Source organism: Sinohyriopsis cumingii, chromosome 13 (genome assembly GCF_028554795.1).
Source record: "Sinohyriopsis cumingii isolate HCF-2022 chromosome 13, ASM2855479v2, whole genome shotgun sequence".
Taxonomy (NCBI): domain Eukaryota; kingdom Metazoa; phylum Mollusca; class Bivalvia; order Unionida; family Unionidae; genus Sinohyriopsis; species Sinohyriopsis cumingii.
In genome coordinates this window covers 79,151,142-79,169,391 of record NC_142973.1, presented here as the reverse complement: position 1 = coordinate 79,169,391, position 18,250 = coordinate 79,151,142, and the positions used below count along the sequence as shown (strand labels likewise).

General features: G+C 34.2%; 1 protein-coding gene across 7 annotated transcripts in view; it reads left to right on the top strand.

Moving 5' to 3' along the window:
• Window positions 1–18,250, top strand: part of LOC149785872 (protein spire homolog 1-like) — a 181,322-nt gene that overhangs the window by 22,663 nt on the left and 140,409 nt on the right. For all 7 annotated transcript variants that reach the window (XR_016425471.1, XM_089979855.1, XM_089979854.1 and 4 more), the window contains exon 2: window positions 16,224–16,282. Coding sequence is in view for 6 of the 7 variants with exons in the window: in XM_089979855.1 (XP_089835981.1) it covers window positions 16,224–16,282 (59 nt within the window). In the remaining variant the exon portion in view is untranslated. The remainder of the gene's footprint in view (window positions 1–16,223; window positions 16,283–18,250) is intronic.

Below are 18,250 nucleotides of genomic sequence, written 5' to 3'. Positions count from 1 at the left end.
CAAATATCAGAATGCACTGTGGTATGCAAGTGATTAATCTCTCTGTATTGCAGATGTTATGACTCTCTGGTCTAATTAACCTAAATTAGAAAGTTAAAAATTAAAAATAACTTACAGTTTGGTGAGTAAAGTTCTAAATAGTCCTAAAAGTTCTATCACAAGTCTAAATGTACTGAGTAATCCATAAGAGTTCCATTATGGTAGTCCAAATGAAGTCCACTATTGTACTGATGTGCCAATAGTCTTAATGTACCATAGTGATATAATCCAAAATGTTTTAAAATGAAATCACATTAATTCACTACAGCTTTTACATCTGAAAAGTCTGTTGACTTCATAATTTCAATGAATAATTTAAATAAATCCACTAAAATGATTGCAGCTATTTGTCTCTTCTAAGATTGATGATAATGCTATATTATTCACATACCCTTCCATTTGCTTGCACCCCCCGACTGATTCTAAAAATAAAAGCATCAGTGATATAAAAAAGGCACAAAACTTAGTCATTTGTTTCAATGAATTATAATTTCTAACCTGATTGTTGCCAACTGGTCCCCAACACTTTCATATTACATTTATGTATTGGTGTTGCATTGCAAATGGAAGCTCCCATTGTAAACAAGCACACCGACTGCTTGCTTTCCATATCTGGTTTTTAGAATAGACAATTTCTGTAAAAACTCTCACTGCATCCAATATTTGCAATATCTAGTTTTAACATTTCTAGTAAATAGGCAGAACTCTTGTATACATCTGATCAAAAAGATGTTACAGACTTACTGAGATTTTCCAATAATTCATCACTTACATAAAAAATGAGACACAATACAGAAAGCAGAAAGAGGCTCAATTAAACATTTCAGAATACTCTAACTGTAAACAAGGTCAAGAATTTTAACAGCTAGCCAGTTATAAACTAGGTCAGCTGGATTTTCCTCGGGGGAAATCCAATGATCTGTACTGAATTCAGCAACATATTTACTTATATTAAAGCATGTTTCACTATTCTTGACATTATGAATATGTTTATGAGAATGACATCGTCTTAGAGTACAATCTTATAACTGTGAAGACTATTAGTATATACTATGCTATTTAGTAAATGCCCATTTTAATCTAGAATCTTGAAAATTAACACACATGATATAGATATACATAACACCGGCAAATACGAGTTGGTACTTCAATATGTAACCTATTGATAATGATACTCAAAGAACTTAATGGATCATCAGCCAAGTAATTTGCAAAGATTTTGGTGTTCATCATTTCTTGTGCACCATGTGTGGGGGTTTGAAGTTATTTTGTATGCCCCTCCGTGAAAGTAAAAGGAAGTATATTATTTTTTATGCCTGCACTGAAACAGTAGAATGGGATATATTGTGTTGTATGACCCAGCATGAGAGCATAAGGGGGTATATTGTTTTGCAACTTTATGTAAATCTGTCCTGGAAACATTTTAGGAAAAAGAGCACATAGGCTATTTACCTTCGAGTTGTGGCAATTTTACACACTGTATCATTGTCCTAAATAGATAATCTAATCAGAATTTTAAGCAGTTATAACAATTTTTCAATTTTGTCACCAGTTTTCTTTTTAAAAATCTTTTAAAATAAGCCTTTTTAATTGTAAACAGCATTATTAAGCAAAAACAACTCGAGATATATCAAATTTGATCACAATGTTTGTATGCATATGCACATGATTTGATTATATTTGCAGGCCATTGTCACAGCTTTCAGGGGGTGGGGGGAATTTTAACCTTTATGTCTGCAGAGTAGTCTAGCAGTGGTGGCATATGAGCCTAGCTGTCCTGCTTTTTGAGCTCAGTGATGGATTTATGGAAAGAGTTATTACCCATTGCGTATTTTCAATAGGAATGGTTGCTTGGTTTAGCTCAAGAAACATTCAACATATTCTGATGCAGTTTGGTATGAAAATGAATGTTTTCTCATTAACTTAATATGCCTGTTATGGGTCTAGTTTAGTATGCTCTAATTTGGACAGAGTTATGCCCCGAGCGCATTGTTGTCTTGATATGGAAAGTTGGAATGTTGCTCACAATCAACATGCAGTAGCTAAAAAATGATTCATTATATTCTGTTAAATCTGTGTGTGTATTTTATTGAAGTTGTCTCATCATCACCATTTTGGATGCTGTTAATGACCCATTCAAATCAACTTCTTAACTTTGCATGGGATTTTGCCTGTAAACAGCATAGGTCAGAGAACCTTTTGTTTTTATGTGAATGTAGTTTAATAGACATGTGTCTTGTCTACTGCATTTTAGAAATGGAGTTATGACCTGTGCTGATCAGTTTTAGATCCTTATCTTTACTTAGGATGTTTGCTTGTAATGATGAGATCATGAAAGAGTTAAATATCAAGCTTTCCACCTCATCATTTAGAGGAGTTATGGCTCCTGGTTGCCCATCTTACCCTATGGCAACTTTGGTTTCTCAACATAAGTTCATCAATTTAAAACCCTGCGGAGCTAGTTATATTGAGCAGGGTTCTTACAAAGCACACGTTGATAAGTATTACAAATTTATTAATTGATTTCATATAGTTTGTGATGACAACCGGTGGCAATTTCAAAAACTGATTTTTTCCAATTTCTAACCATTGTTTTTTTTCTTTATAGCAACAACAAAGTTGAGCTGGAATTATTTCCTTACTTGCAGTTACATGACAGCTATTACACACATTCTTTGAAGTATAACATCTCTAAGGTTAAGGTGTGAATGGCCAGAATTTTTTTTATTTAGGTAAAGCTAATCCAGAAGCTTTCAGATAGATAGCATATCATGTAGCATTTCAAATGAGATTGAACAGTCTTTTGTCATTATCCAAATACACTTCACTGTTGTCTATTTGAGCCAGTTGAAATAAAATGAAGCATGTTCTAATCCTGTCAAGCAACTTGTGGCACATTTGAAGTCTTCTTACCTGTGTGGATTGCACAGTGCCATCTATACTCGCTTATAAGTTGAGTTAGACTGCATACTGCATAGACCTAGCTCTGCTGTTGTGTAATGTGCCAGCGGATCTGTGTCTGTGCATCATGTTAGAATTAATGTAGACCCTGATCTGCAACTACATTGTATGACAACAGAACAGGGTCTGTGTTGTATGTCAGAGAACAGTTTGTGTTAGCTTATTTAACAAATCATTTCCTTCCTTCCAAACTTCATTTGAAAGAATGGTGAAATTTGTGATAAATGGTGGAATTTAGGCTTTAACAGTGGACATTTTGTCAAAATCCAAAAATAATTGGTATTAATGCTGCACTAGCCCTTCAAGCAAGCTAGGAAGAAAATAATAAAGGTTACATTGTACCTTTGGCATCCATTTTACAACCTTTTAAAAGTTACAGATATATTTGTCCACCACTGAGTATGCAGTGTTCTTCAGTACAGTTTTTTGTACTGATATATTCCGGGGGGGTGGGGGGGGGGATAAACTGAAACAATTGAGAACTTTTAATTTGTCTTTTGCTTTTTCCATTCATCTGTTCCGTTACACTTTTTATATCCAGTTTTTTCATTCTTCATGGAGTTTTCCCTAAACATGGATCAAAATGAAATGTATTGTTACAGATTGCTGACACAGAAGTTGGTGGAATACTTGATGATTTTTTTTTTGTATCTCTGTGTTGTAGCTAACATGCACACTCATACACATATCCATTGCAAATAAAAGCAACGAATAATATTTAATTCATTTAGCATTAAACTCATTTACTTTAGTAAACTTTATAACATTTTTTTAGTGCATTCCCTTAGTTATTAGTTCATCAGAATGAGAGAATGTGTTGTTTGATGTTTCACACCATTTACAGCACATGATAGGTCATACAGTATGTTTGCTGGAGGAAGAGTCCAGGAAGAACCACTGACCCACAGGAAGCAGTCTGATTAAAATCAGATTGCATCTATCCTACATGATAATCTGTCAGGGACCGCTTAGGGTTCAAGTTCTTTTGACCTGTGATATTACCATAATCACTAATTTTATAAGCCAATCAGATGAAATCTGGTATCTTCACATGTGGGAGACTGAGCAGTATAGCTGAAGAGTATCAATGTGGGCTAAACGATTTGATTCACTTTCAGATTTCTGCATTTCCATTGGCAATTAAATGATCACCAAAACATAATCCGTAAGTGGCTGCAGTCAGATCTTCATGTAGGACATTGGAAATCTGATTTTCAGACATATTGGATGGTCTAAACATTTTTTTAGTTAATCAGGTAGTAACAAAAAAATTACCAGAATTTAAGGTTTTGGTTTAGTTTGATGGTTTATAGCAAAACAACACAACAATGTTAAATGTATTTTGTTCTTAGACAATTGGAACAAAGTGCTTTGCCGAAGGAAACACCTTGGTAGCTAGTTTAAGTTCATCCATTGGTGGGAATCTAACCTGTAACCACCAAGACATTGACTTCTGACTCCAGTAGTTGCCTCTGACCACATCCAGATGGATGTGTCAGGTCTATTCTACAATTGCAGGCCTGCATGGGTTATTACACAATCACATTTGCTCAAATAGAACTTACTAATGCCAACATTTAAGGGCTGGTGTACAAAGCCATCAGATGAATGCCTGTATATTAATCAGTATTTCACACAGACATCTGCTGAAATATATATATATATGTTGAATTATATTAACATGGGCTGCAAACCTAAGAATTCAACTCCAGACACAAAATTCTTACCTGTGCTGAATAGATTGAAACCTTTTGAATGAGATTGAAGAAAATTGGGGTCTTTTGACTGAAAGTTTTTATCAGTATTGATCACAGTGCAAGGAATAGATGCATTGTATGAAGTATTAGCAAAGTTTGTCACCACACGCTTAATAAGAGGACATTACCATCCTGTGAAATTGTAGGTCTGAGTGTATTGATATAATTCTGGTATCTGAAAGTAATGCTGATGTAACAAACAGAAGCAATGGTCATGAAAAAAATTGGAATAGGTCAGCTTCCATAACTGATGTAAATGTTGTTTCCTCTGACCCTTCCCACCAGATTGTACATATCTTGATATTTATTTTGGGTGTTTTGGTATGTTTGATTTGCTCAGTTGATTTTCAGATTAGATCTCAGCTTAGTTTAAAATTTGAGAACCTCAGCAAATTTAAAAAAAAAACATCAAGTTGAAACGTTTATTTCATCCCATTGAAGCTCAGTCTTGAGCAGTTCCGTGTATATGGATTCAGTTTGGAAGGCATACACTTTTGGTGTCCAACACAGTGAGTATGAACACTCATTTTTGAGAGGTTCCCTCAATATATACAGTACTGTTTTGTATGCTTAGATCCAGTTTGGAAAGCATAAAGTTTGGTGTGTCACACAGTAAACAGGCTACATTCATTTCTAATTGGTCGTTAATATTTACCAGGGACTGGAACAAACAATAACTACCAATTAAAATTTAATGTAGCCTGTTCATTGCATGACACACAGGAAGCATAAGTCTTCCAAACTGTATCCAAGTAGAAAACACAAAGCAGTGGAGAAATTTAAGTAAAAGTGCTCATTAAATGATAAGTAATTTTCTTAAATCATACATGAACAAAAGTTTGGAATGTCTTCATTATGGGGATGGAAGCTCTAAGTGACTCAGTGTGCTGATGGTACAAGAAAATTAGCACTAAATTTTCAAGGGGTCAGATTTGAAATCTTGTAAGATAGTCATTTTGTTAATTGGTAGAAGAGGAGTGTGTGTGTTTGTTAATAACAGTAATGAGTATCTATTTTATATATAAAAAGTTTTAAATTGATTTTATAATTAGTGTCCAGATGTATTGAAGACATATAGAACCAGATTGTGCTGTCATGGAGAAGACTGAAAGCCAACCTTTTTTAGAGCTCTGTTTAATATAAATCCTGAATATTAACAATGTTTGGAATGAGTACTTGCTAATTAAATTTACATATGAATTTGCAGTCTTACTTCTAATATCTCAGATTGACAAAACATGAAAGAAGATTTTGAGAAATTACCAAAGTTAATCAAAAGAAAATATTCAGGTTAAACTGTGCCCCATGCAGAGCATGAGACACCCACAATTTATCGGTTTATATCAAGGAACTACTTAGGAATGAAGTATAAAGTTCTTTCATCAGGGTAAATATTTCACATTGAATTGCATGAAGTTATTTGTGTAGAAATTTGTTATATAGGTATGTCACTGGGAGGCCAGGCTTTAACCTGACCTTGAGCTGGGAAAACGTAGATTTATCCCAGGTCTATAGTTAGATAAACTATATGGGCTGTCATTTGTGGACATTATTTCTTTGGATTATAATTATTGCAGTTGATGAATAAATCAAAATTATGTCAAGATATTTTGGGAAAAAACATAACAGTTTAGGCTCTGTTAATTTGCACAAGTTGACTGGAGATTCTTAGGCACTGAAATTATGTAGTCTGCATTAATTTACAAAATGGATATCAAATTTCCCTTGTAATCTCAGACATTTTGTCTGCCATTGGATATGTCTCAAGCAGTGCATGCTACTGACTCGTATTATGGAACTTTTTAATCAAATAAAGAAAAGTATCTGTAGGTAATTGTCTTTGATTTGTACATGTATCCATTGCACTGTTTTCTTTAATCCTTCATTTAAAGATTCTCTTTAATTTTGTACTGTCAGCAATTTCCAGAAAACTGAAAATTCATGGATGTGTTGAAGGAGGATTTTCAGAAATCACTCCTTTAAAGTACTTGTGATTCCACTAGATCAGTAAGGGGCAAAATACCATCCGTGGGACAGATCTGGCAAGTGTGGCCTGGATTTATCCATTAATTTGCATGATAGGATGTGGATTGAAAAATTGTTTATCTGGCCCGTGCACTGAAAGAAGTTGCCCATGCCTGCTCTAGATACAGCCCTGGATTGTGTTTCCTATGGTGAATTTGGATGCAGTGATGGAAATCCTATTGAATGTTTTGTTTATTGATTGGCAAATCTGCTTCCGCTCCTGTTTGACAGTCATGATTTTTTGTAAGGGTGGTAATCAATATAGCTAAGATGGGAGTCCAGATTATAATGTTCAATCTCAATCAAGGAATAATGCTTACCTCAAAATCGATACTATCACAAGAGATTACTTGTTTGGAATTGGAAATTGCTGAGTTTGCAATAAATTGATGAATCAAATGCTGCATTTTTATCACAGGAGCTATGAAAACTGTTTTTTCTCTGAAGTTTTTAGTCATTTTGGATTACTTATATAATTTTAGAGGTTTTAATTTGGTGTTTTAAAATACATACAAGGAAATTCGGGTAAAGGGCCTTGCCATAGCATGCACCACAGTACCCATCCCGGGTTGATCCGATTACGAGACAAGTACACAATCCACTGTATCAGCATGGCTCCTCTCTAATTAATTATATTCCATGTTTAGATTCTAGTCGTGTGCCATCAACATTTACAACTGTAACATACTCATAAAATCTAGATTGAACCACACCCACCCTTTGGCTCTGTGATTTAGGAAAGTCCTAATGTGACCTGCATCTTGAAAGGGTAGATGTATGAAGGCAGCTGTTTGGCTAGCAGAGAAAGCCTTGCAGTTTTTAAGAGTCTATTTAAATCAGTAATTTGAGGTTGTTTTTAAAAGATGGATTGCTCCCTATTTTTCCTTTATCTTTGTATGTCTCTTTTGGGATACCCAAGTTTCCTCAGCACTTTATAGCCAGGATTGTAAGTGTCATTAAATATATATTCATCCATGTTTTCTGTTGTCCAGCAAGCTCATATCAGTATCTGAATTCAGGACCAAGTCTAACTGCCCTGTAGTATTTGTGTTCATTGACCCTGAATTTTCATCTTTGGTGTAAAAAAAAGTTGCCTCAATGATGCCCTTTGTTTGGCCATATAAAAATGATCCCAGAAAATAAAGATAAAAGATTGTTATAGAACAGGCCTAAGACGGTCAATTGCATTTGCTGAGATAAATGTGTGATGGTTTTGGATGGCTTTGGCATTAATGAAGAACATACTTGTGGATGATAAGAGGTAGAAAATGTAAAGAAGACAAGGTGAAATCTTGGCAAAAGCACTCTTGCATTTATTTCTAAATGACATTCAGGTGAGTCAAAAATGTAGATTCGAATATCTAAATAAAGTGAGGTAAATCTTTAGTCAAGCATAAAGAATTAATTCAAATCTGAGTTTGGAAGGCCTTCATGCAGGGGAGGCTGATAAGTGATAATTACATATTTCAGTTGTCTTGAATAAGCAAGAAACAAATAATGATATTTATCGTCCCCCCCCCCGGCATTTACCATTTCTGGAATAAATATTATTTTTGGCTATCATTGTTGATATATCTTTACGTAATGTATATATCTACTTAACTGAACGTACTTGCATATAAAACAAGTCCAACTGCAAACCTAATATGCTGACAGATCAGGGTTTGTGCTTGTTCAGCTGATTAGTCCTAACAAACTGCATAGACCCAGATCTGCTTGCACATTATGTGATGACAGGTCAGAGTTTCTGCAGTTTGCATTTGGGCTTGTGAGTATACATAGTACATTTTTGACTTAGTGATCAGGTGTTAGTATTGCCCCTAAATTACCATCAGTTTTAACATACTTTGTCTATAACTCGTCATGTAAACTTAAAACAACTTATTCATTTTTCACTTTCTCATTAACCAAATTTGTTATCCCATTTCCAACCACTCTTGTGGCATACGTGGTTAGAGTGTCTGCCTTGGATGTGGGAGGTCATGGGTTTGAACCCTGACTGAGTCATACCAGACTTATAAAAATTCTACTAGCAGCTGCCATGCAAGGCACTTGGCATTAAGAAGTTAGAGTTAGGACTCAGGTCAGCCAGGTGTCAGGATAATGTAACTGGGTGGGATATCATGCTACATGTCTGCGGCATGATGCCCCAATGCTAGACATCACTATAAACTGCCACACTGCAGGCATCTTAGTGACATGACAGAAAGATTGTTAAAGCTAAATTAAAAAAACAAATCCCACACACATTCATTGTCCCTTTTCCTACATCACAGTTGATTCTTTATAGGACTTTATAACAGTTTTATATTCATTCATTATGTCTCAAAATATTTGCAATCATTGGTCCAAGAAAATGTTTTCTTTGATGCCCGCCCTTCTTCTACTTCATTTTTGGTGTGGACTGTTGATTGGTCCTTGTTTTTAACTACAATTTTAAGACTTCATTGGCTGTATCATGCATGGGAAATAGGATCAAATTGCCATTTGCAAGGACTTCCACATAGGTCATTGACCTGGCATGGTCTTGGTAGGTATCAAACCCATGGCCCATAGATTACTAGTCGATTGCTGTACCAACTGAAGTAATGTGGCAGTCTAAAATGGAATGGATAGCCAGAAAATGGCTTAATTGACACTTTCTATGAGTGATGACATTGCACAAGGCCCGAGATCATTCAGGGTGCAAATACATCATGTTCATTGGGGTGTTAATTGATATTTGTTATAAAAATTATTTAAGCAAAAAACATGCAAAACTCGGTTCAGTCTCAGGTTAAAGTAAGCATAGGCTGATGTAACAATTTAAATCTGCATTATTTAAATACAAGTATATAACTGTAAAAATTCCTTCTAAATGAAAATGGTTTTCAAATTCTTTAGTGGTCTACGAATGTTTAATAATCATACCAATCCATATTTACTAATTATTGAATATATTGAAATCAGTTTTTATTTCATAAAGCTTTGTGGGTGAGTCATCCTGGGTTTAAAGTATAATAAATACTGTAGTGTATAAAGTACTCCCCGTCTTGACAAAAAATGTCTTCCTAACTGACAGTTTTAAAATGTGAGCTTGACTAGGAATTGGAATTACATTTTATAATGTTCATGACTCGTATCTTTATATATGAGACCAAGATAAGTATTATTACTTGATATACTGGGGAACATGGAAAAGCTATGGTCACTCACTGGCAGTATACAATTACACTAATGTTGCAATTACACTAATATAATGTTGCAATTACACTAATACAATGTTGCAAGAGGACGTGCATCATATGGTTATGTTACAATTTTTAACAAAGTTTTCAGGCTGAATGGGCAGTGTTTAATTGTGCTTTTCATCGTAACAAATAATTTCATTTACCTGGTCAGCTACAGGTTTATGTATACATGTGTATCCAAGTTATTTTGAAGTAGAGAAAGACATACATTGATTCTGAATGGAAAAACCAGGTTAATGTACAGGTTTTAGAATGTGAAAGGGGACACTGTCACCAAGAACTTGCATTGGGGGTGGGTTGGTTACTTTATTAAATTTTGTGGAAGCATCTAAAGGACATACTTATTAATTTGAAATATCTTTTTCATTTTTAAGCTCAGTTAATTTTACACTACGATCATATGCTAAACAACACTGGTCCTTATGTACATGCTATTGAGCACTGGTCATTCTGTACATGATATTCAGCATTGGTAATTCTATACATGCTATTCAGCATTGGTAATTCTATACATGCTATTCAGCACTGGTCATTCTGTACATGCTATTCAGCACTGGTCATTCTGTACATGCTATTCAGCATTGGTCATTCTATACATGCTATTCAGCAGTGGTCAGTCTAAACATGCTATTCAGCACTGGTAATTCTGTACATGCTATTCAGCATTGGCCATTCTATACATGCTATTCAGCACTGGTCATTCTGTAGATGCTATTCAGCACTAGTAATACTATACATGCTATTCAGCATTGATCATTCTGTACATGCTATTCAGCACTAGTCATTCTGTACATGCTATTGAGCACTGGTCATTCTGTATATGCTATTCAGCACTGGTCATTCTGTACATGGTATTCAGCATTGGTCATTCTATACATGCTATTCAGCACTAATCAGTCTGTACATGCTATTTATCATTGGTCATTCAATATGTGCTATTCAGCACTGATAATTCTGTACATGCTATTCAGCACTTGTCATTCTGTAGATGCTATTCAGCACTGGTAATACTATACATGCTATTCAGCATTGATCATTCTGTACATGCTGTTCAGCACTGGTCATTCTCTACATGCTGTTCAGCACTGGTCATTCTCTACATGCTATTGAGCACTTGTCATTCTGTACATATTAATCAACCCTGGTCAATCTGTACAACCATTAGAAAACAAGCTAGATCTGTGATTCCATGCTAATCAACACTGATGAATCTGTTATTTTAACCATTTGAAAGCAGCCAAGGTATGTATGTGGTCCCATGCTAATCAGCTGGTCATTTGTTACATTAACCATTTGAAAGCAGCAAAAGCATGTGATCCCATGCTAATCAGCTGGTCATTTGTTACATTAACCATTTATAGCAGTTTAGGAATGGGGTTTGAACTCCAGCCAAATCATACCAAAGACTTATAAAAATGGTACTTGCAGCTGCCTTGCTTGGTGCTCATCATTGAGCTGAGTGTTAAGACTGGTTGGCCTGGTGTCATGATAATGTGATTGGGTGGGACATGATGCTACATGTGTGTGGCATGATGCCCCAGTACTGGATATAACTGAACTGTCACACCGCAACCAGACAACGTAGTGATATGACTGAAAAATTGTTTAAAGCTACCTTAAAAATCCAAATCACACACACACAAACAGCTTTGGTATGTCATCCCAATGCTAATCAACACTGGTCATTCTGTACATTAACCATTTGAAACCAGCCTAGGTATGTGATACATTGTGTTTATACTTGTAAGTAAACCTGAACTCCATGTTATACCATAGTGGAATTTGTTTAGCAGTCTACTCATTGTTTGCCTCTTGACACTTACTGACTGATGTTCTGTCACCCAATGTTTGCCATGTTCTTTAAACTCTGGTATTAATTTACACTTTAACTAAATGCAAGATTTTATTTGGAGAGAAGATAAAATGTTTTGAATTCTAGTTTCTCAAGTCTGGGCAGTGGAAGGACATGTCATAGGCTTATGTTGAAACTGTGTATGCCAGGACTTCCTCAGAGCCAAGTAAATACTAGTATTAGGCTCTTCCTTGCTATAAAGGCCATCTTTATAATGTGATTCCATTGTGGCCCCAATGACCAAAAAATTAATCATTTATCCTTGAAAAGTCTATCAAATATAGGATATTATGGGTTAAAAGAAAACGACATGAAGGCCCCCTCCCCATGCATTCATATATAATGTTATCGCTACTAATACATGGATGGTCATATCAGCATGGGGTTTTCACTGAAAGACTTCGTATGATGACTACTTGTCATGGCAGCCATCTTAAAAATCTTATTACAGCTCTGCTTGAACAGAAAGTCATTATGATGTGGGATATGAGGTTTTCATCAGAAGACTTTTTATTTAGTTGATTTTTAAATGAAAATGATCTGATATCCAGTAATACACCACAGCAGCCATCTTGAAAATATTGTTATCCCCACTCCTCCCAAATGGATGGCTATGTCAAGATGAATTTTTGACCAATAGTTGGTCCTAAATGAAAATGGTTCCAGTTGTACATCAAATATGGCTGCCAAAATAAATGTCTGAAAAATCTTGTCACTATGCTCATGATCATCAGGGTTTTTTCACCAAAGCACTTCTAATGAGGTTTACATTGCTCTAAGTGAAAATGGTACCAAACACATCCAAAACATACACCACAAAAGCTGATTTGAAAATATTTTGATCACTAACGAATATTAGAGATGGTTTCAACTTTCAACAGATATAAAGAAGAAATTGTATTATTTTGGATTCCTGGAAATTCTTTTCCCATTAGAGTGTCAGTCCCTTTTGAAGGACTTTTTTTTTCTTCTTCAGATTCAGCAGTTAACTTTTAGTCTACCATCATTCAATACTTGATGATGAAGATGTCATTTAAAAATCAAATAATGAATTGATGATAATGGTTCACTGATTATTCTTCAGTTTGTAGTAGTTTTGTAACTGAAGAAGTAAATGTTGCCATGTGAGTTTCAGGTACACTATTTTCCCATGACTTCAAACGCCCTTGTATCTTTGTTATACTCCATTTCTCTTTATGTTTACCTGTCAGGTGAGTTGGCATAGTTGTATAATTATCTATCTAGCTCCATTTCACAAACATTCCATCAATTATTTATTAAAGTGCCTCAGCTCTGTAGGAGTGTTGTTTTATTTGTTAGAACAAAACTAAAATTGCATTGGCTTGAAAACATTCATATATAATTATTGAGTCATGGCAGTTCTTTGGAAATATGTTTACATTATGTATTTAAATATTGCTGTGTAAGTGACTGGGCTTTTTTTTGTAGATGGAACAGATTTATAAAATTACATGAAATGTAAGAGATGATAAAATAAATAAATATTGATATATGGCCTCTTATTAATCACATGGGAATGTTTGTTCACTTTCCCACTTTTTTTAGTAGAATTTCACATTTTATTTTGGAGTATGTAATTGTTGGTAGCAGGTAAATTAGAAAATCTAGGGAACAACAATGGCTTCACTCAAGATCATAATTGAAAGTGGAACAAAGTTTTCATTTATCCACAGCTATTTAAATTTTTCAATAATTTTAAAGATTTTTATCACATGAAATTAAGGTTTTTTCTTCCAATTTTATATTAGTTTGAATGAGGGTTCTATTTTGTTTTTTAATATGTAAAATTGAAGAAAAAAATATTTATGACTTAATGTACTTATTGATACATCCAGATTATTTGCTACAGGAATTAGTAATCAAATTACTTGATCTTCTGACCTGTATTACAATTTTTAAAAATATATTTTTCTTATATTTTCTTGTTTCATTTAATGTATTCCTTGTCTTAAATTTTCAGTTATTGATCTAACATTTCTTTAAATACTTCAGACTTTTTCTCTGACCCACTATCAGTAAGTACTTCAGTCACTACACAATAGAAAACTGGAGAACCCATTATTGACAAATATTCTCGTCATAAATACTGAGCTGAGTACCTCCCACAATATAGTATACTGCTGGTTACCTAGCCATATTGGTATTAAAGGTAATGAAAAAGCAGATCACGCTTCTAAAATGGCCCTATCCCTCGAACCATCCGATTTTAAATACTGTATACTGATTTTAAACCTAGTATCAAAGAGTCTTTACGTCAGAAGTGGCAGACATCATGGAATGGGGCAGTGAATAATAAACTTCACACCATCAAGCCAACCCCTAGGAGAATGGACTCCTTCCTACAGAACCATCAGTAGGGAGGAGGTAGTCATTGCAAGAATTTAAGTTGGTCATACAGATATAACCCACACCCACATACTAAAAGGCAAAGACCCACCAGAGTGCATTTCTTGCAATGAACCATTCACTGTTAAGCACATTATGATAGAGTATTTCGACCTGCAACCTATGCATGATCAGTATTACAATGTGCATGTCATGAAGGAACTTTCTGATACAATAAACATCGCTTGTATTATAGAATTCCTGAAAGAAGTAAACATTTACTCTAAGCTGTAACTTTTTGGGCATCACCTTGAGCTTTTTTATGTAATGTATATATCGTCCCTTATGTTCAGTAACTTTTCATCTGTCTTTATTAGCATATACCATTTACATTTCCCCATTGATTGGGAAGCCTTATATATTACCCTTACAGTCTTATCATTTTACTTTCAACTATTTGGTTTTGATATCGCTGGTCGATATGAAACATTTTATAATTTTTAAATAATCCTACACATAACCTTTTGTATGGCGCTTAATAGCTAACAGTGCTGGTGCACCATAAAAAGACAGTCAAACAAACAAACATTGTACTGTAGTCATTTCATGATAATAACATTGTTCCATTGTCATTTCATGATAATAAGTGTACTTTTGTAATTTCATGAAAACCTTGTACTTTTGTAATTTCATGATAATAACATTGTACCATTGTCATTTCATGATAATAACATTGTACTGTTGTCATTTCATGATAATAACATTGTACTGTTGTCATTTCATGATAACATAGTACTTTTGTCATTTCAGGATAATAACCTTTTACTCGTGTCATTTCATGATAATAACATTGTTCCATTGTCATTTCATGATAATAACATGGTACCGTTGTCATTTCATGATAATAAGTGTACTTTTGTAATTTCATGATAACATTGTACTTTTGTCATTTCAGGATAATAACATTGTACCATTGTCATTTCATGATAATAACCTTGTACTGTTGTCATTTCATGATAATAACCTTGTATTTTGTTATTTCATGATAATAACATTGTACCATTGTCAGTTCATGATAATAACATTGTACCATTGTCATTTCATGATAATAAGTGTACTTTCATCATTTCATAGTAACATTGTACTTTTGTCATTTCATGATAATAAATAACATTGTACCATTGCCATTTCATGATAATAACCTTGTACTGTTGTCATTTCATGATAATAACCTTGTATTTTGTCATTTCATGATAATAACCTTGTACATGTATTTTGCTATTTCATGATAATAACATTGTACTGTTATCATTTCATGATAATAAGTGTACTTTTGTCATTTTATGATAACATTGTACTTTTGTCATTTCAGGATAATAACATTGTACCATTGTCATTTCATGATAATAACCTTGTACTGTTGTCATTTCATGATAATAAGTGTACTTTTGTAATTTCATGATAACATTGTACTTTTGTCATTTCAGGATAATAACATTGTACCATTGTCATTTCATGATAATAACATTGTACTGTTATCATTTCATGATAATAAGTGTACTTTTGTAATTTCATGATAACATTGTACTTTTGTCATTTCAGGATAATAACATTGTACCATTGTCATTTCATGATAATAACCTTGTACTGTTGTCATTTCATGATAATAACCTTGTATTTTGTTATTTCATGATAATAACATTGTACCATTGTCAGTTCATGATAATAACATTGTACCATTGTCATTTCATGATAATAAGTGTACTTTCATCATTTCATAGTAACATTGTACTTTTGTCATTTCATGATAATAAATAACATTGTACCATTGCCATTTCATGATAATAACCTTGTACTGTTGTCATTTCATGATAATAACCTTGTACATGTATTTTGCTATTTCATGATAATAACATTGTACTGTTATCATTTCATGATAATAAGTGTACTTTTGTCATTTTATGATAATAACATTGTACTTTTGTCATTTCATGATTTTACTATACATTTCAGGAAAAAGAAGCTCCTTTTCCTCTAGTCGAGACTTCAAGGAGGTGGTAACACAAGTTGATGTAAGTAATGCACACATTTTTTTTTACCTTTAATCTAGTTTTGTGTTCTAATTATGCAAAGAAGCAATACTTACTACTGTGAATGTTTTCCGACAAAATACTTAAATGGAGGCAAAGCCTTCATTACCTTAAATGTTCTGTTGAAATTGGCATTTTAAGAAAATGGAAAAGGGCATCTTCGCAACTTTCTTAATATATGACTATAAGTACATGTCTATACCAACAGGTACAGATCTAGACAATGTTGGACCAAAACTTTTTGCCATTTTATAGAAGAGGTCATAGTGTGCAGGCTTGGGAGACATAGCAGTTTAGTGGTCAGCATGCCCAGCATGCAACGTGTTGCTGTGCCAGAAAACAAAATTAAATCATTGTGCGCAGATTTTATCCAGGTGAAAAAGGCTTTATTGGAACCAGAATCTGTGATCAGTCTGCATAGTATGCCTGTTACAGAGGGGCCGGATTAGGGAAAGTTTCACTGACAATGCTGGGCCAGATTAGGGAAAGTTTCACTGACAATGCTGGTTACAGAGGGGCCAGATTAGGGAAAGTTTCACTGACAGTGCTGGTTACAGGGGGGCCAGATTAGGGAAAGTTTCACTGACAATGCAGGTTACAGAGTGGCCAGATTAGGAATAGTTTCACTGACAATGCTGGTTACAGAGGGGCCAGATTAGGGAAGGTTTCACTGACAATGCTGGTTACAGAGGGGCCAGATTAGGGAAAGGTTCACTTACAATGCAGGTTATATAGGAGCCATATTAGAAGTTTCATTGACAATAAAAGCAGGGCTCGAATTTAACACAAATTTCTTTGTAGCCAGAAGGACTAGTATATTGAGAAATTTACTAGTCCTGTCAAATCTTGACTAGTCCTGCTCACAAAACAATGTCACACAGCTTTCATGTACATTTACAGATTCAATTTTAAAGTTCGCACAACCCGCAACAAAACTGGATGTTTTCTGTGTGTTTGTTTTTGCGAATTGCATATACCAGTTACACCACATAACGTTCCTTTCCTCGTCATAATTCAGCCATTCCCTGTCTTTTGTCCATTTCTTCTGAAACTTTCCATTATGCTTTTCCCTGTCATAAGAATTATTCCTCATCATTCTCATTCAACTTTTGCTTTTTTTAACAGTGGCTGAATGCCTTCCATCAAATGCCACATTTTGCCTGTCTTATAAGGAGGGAATTGTGCCTTGTTTTGAAATACGATATGTTATAGTATAGCTGACGCAAATTATTTAAAACAAGAAACAGAATGGCACAGTGTCTTTTATATAAGAAAGTCAGAGCAAGAAATACGTTTTAAAACGTGTGTCTTTGTCCCCTCCCACAATTAAATGGCTTCTCCCTAACAAAGACTTAACTTCAGTGGATGTTCTGCATGATCAAAGCAGTGGCTATTGTAAACACTGTTATAAAATATTAGCATCAGAAGATAGTGTTAGTTTCAGCTTGGAAAAGGTGTGTTCCCATCAAACAAAGCCATCTGACACTCAGCACATTGTATTCAACAGCTCCAATTACGGTATCATAAGTCGTAAGTTTGGTAATTGTTCCTACTTAATCAAACCTCAGTGTATTGTTGAAATTAATAATAAGGCGGAAAATTTTCAAATCTTAGATGCCCTTGCTCAGAGATTTTAATTCCCAACAAATGTACAGTATTCTGCTTGGATATCTCCATGTGTATTCAATTGTTTGTTCATTCTTGTAAGGGAAAAATATAAAACCTATTCTTATCATCATAGAAAAAGTAGTTGTATGGAAAGGATGTGTCAATAACGTAATCATAATAAATTGATCTAATTCTTATAATTATTTCGATGGAAATGTAAAATATGTAGTTTCCTGCTTGTGACTGTTGGAGCATTTGGGTAGCGAGCAAAAAAAAGAACCTTAAAAAAAACCGTGCAAACTAATTTCTTTGAATAGTTTTTGCCATGTTCTTTTGTGTGGT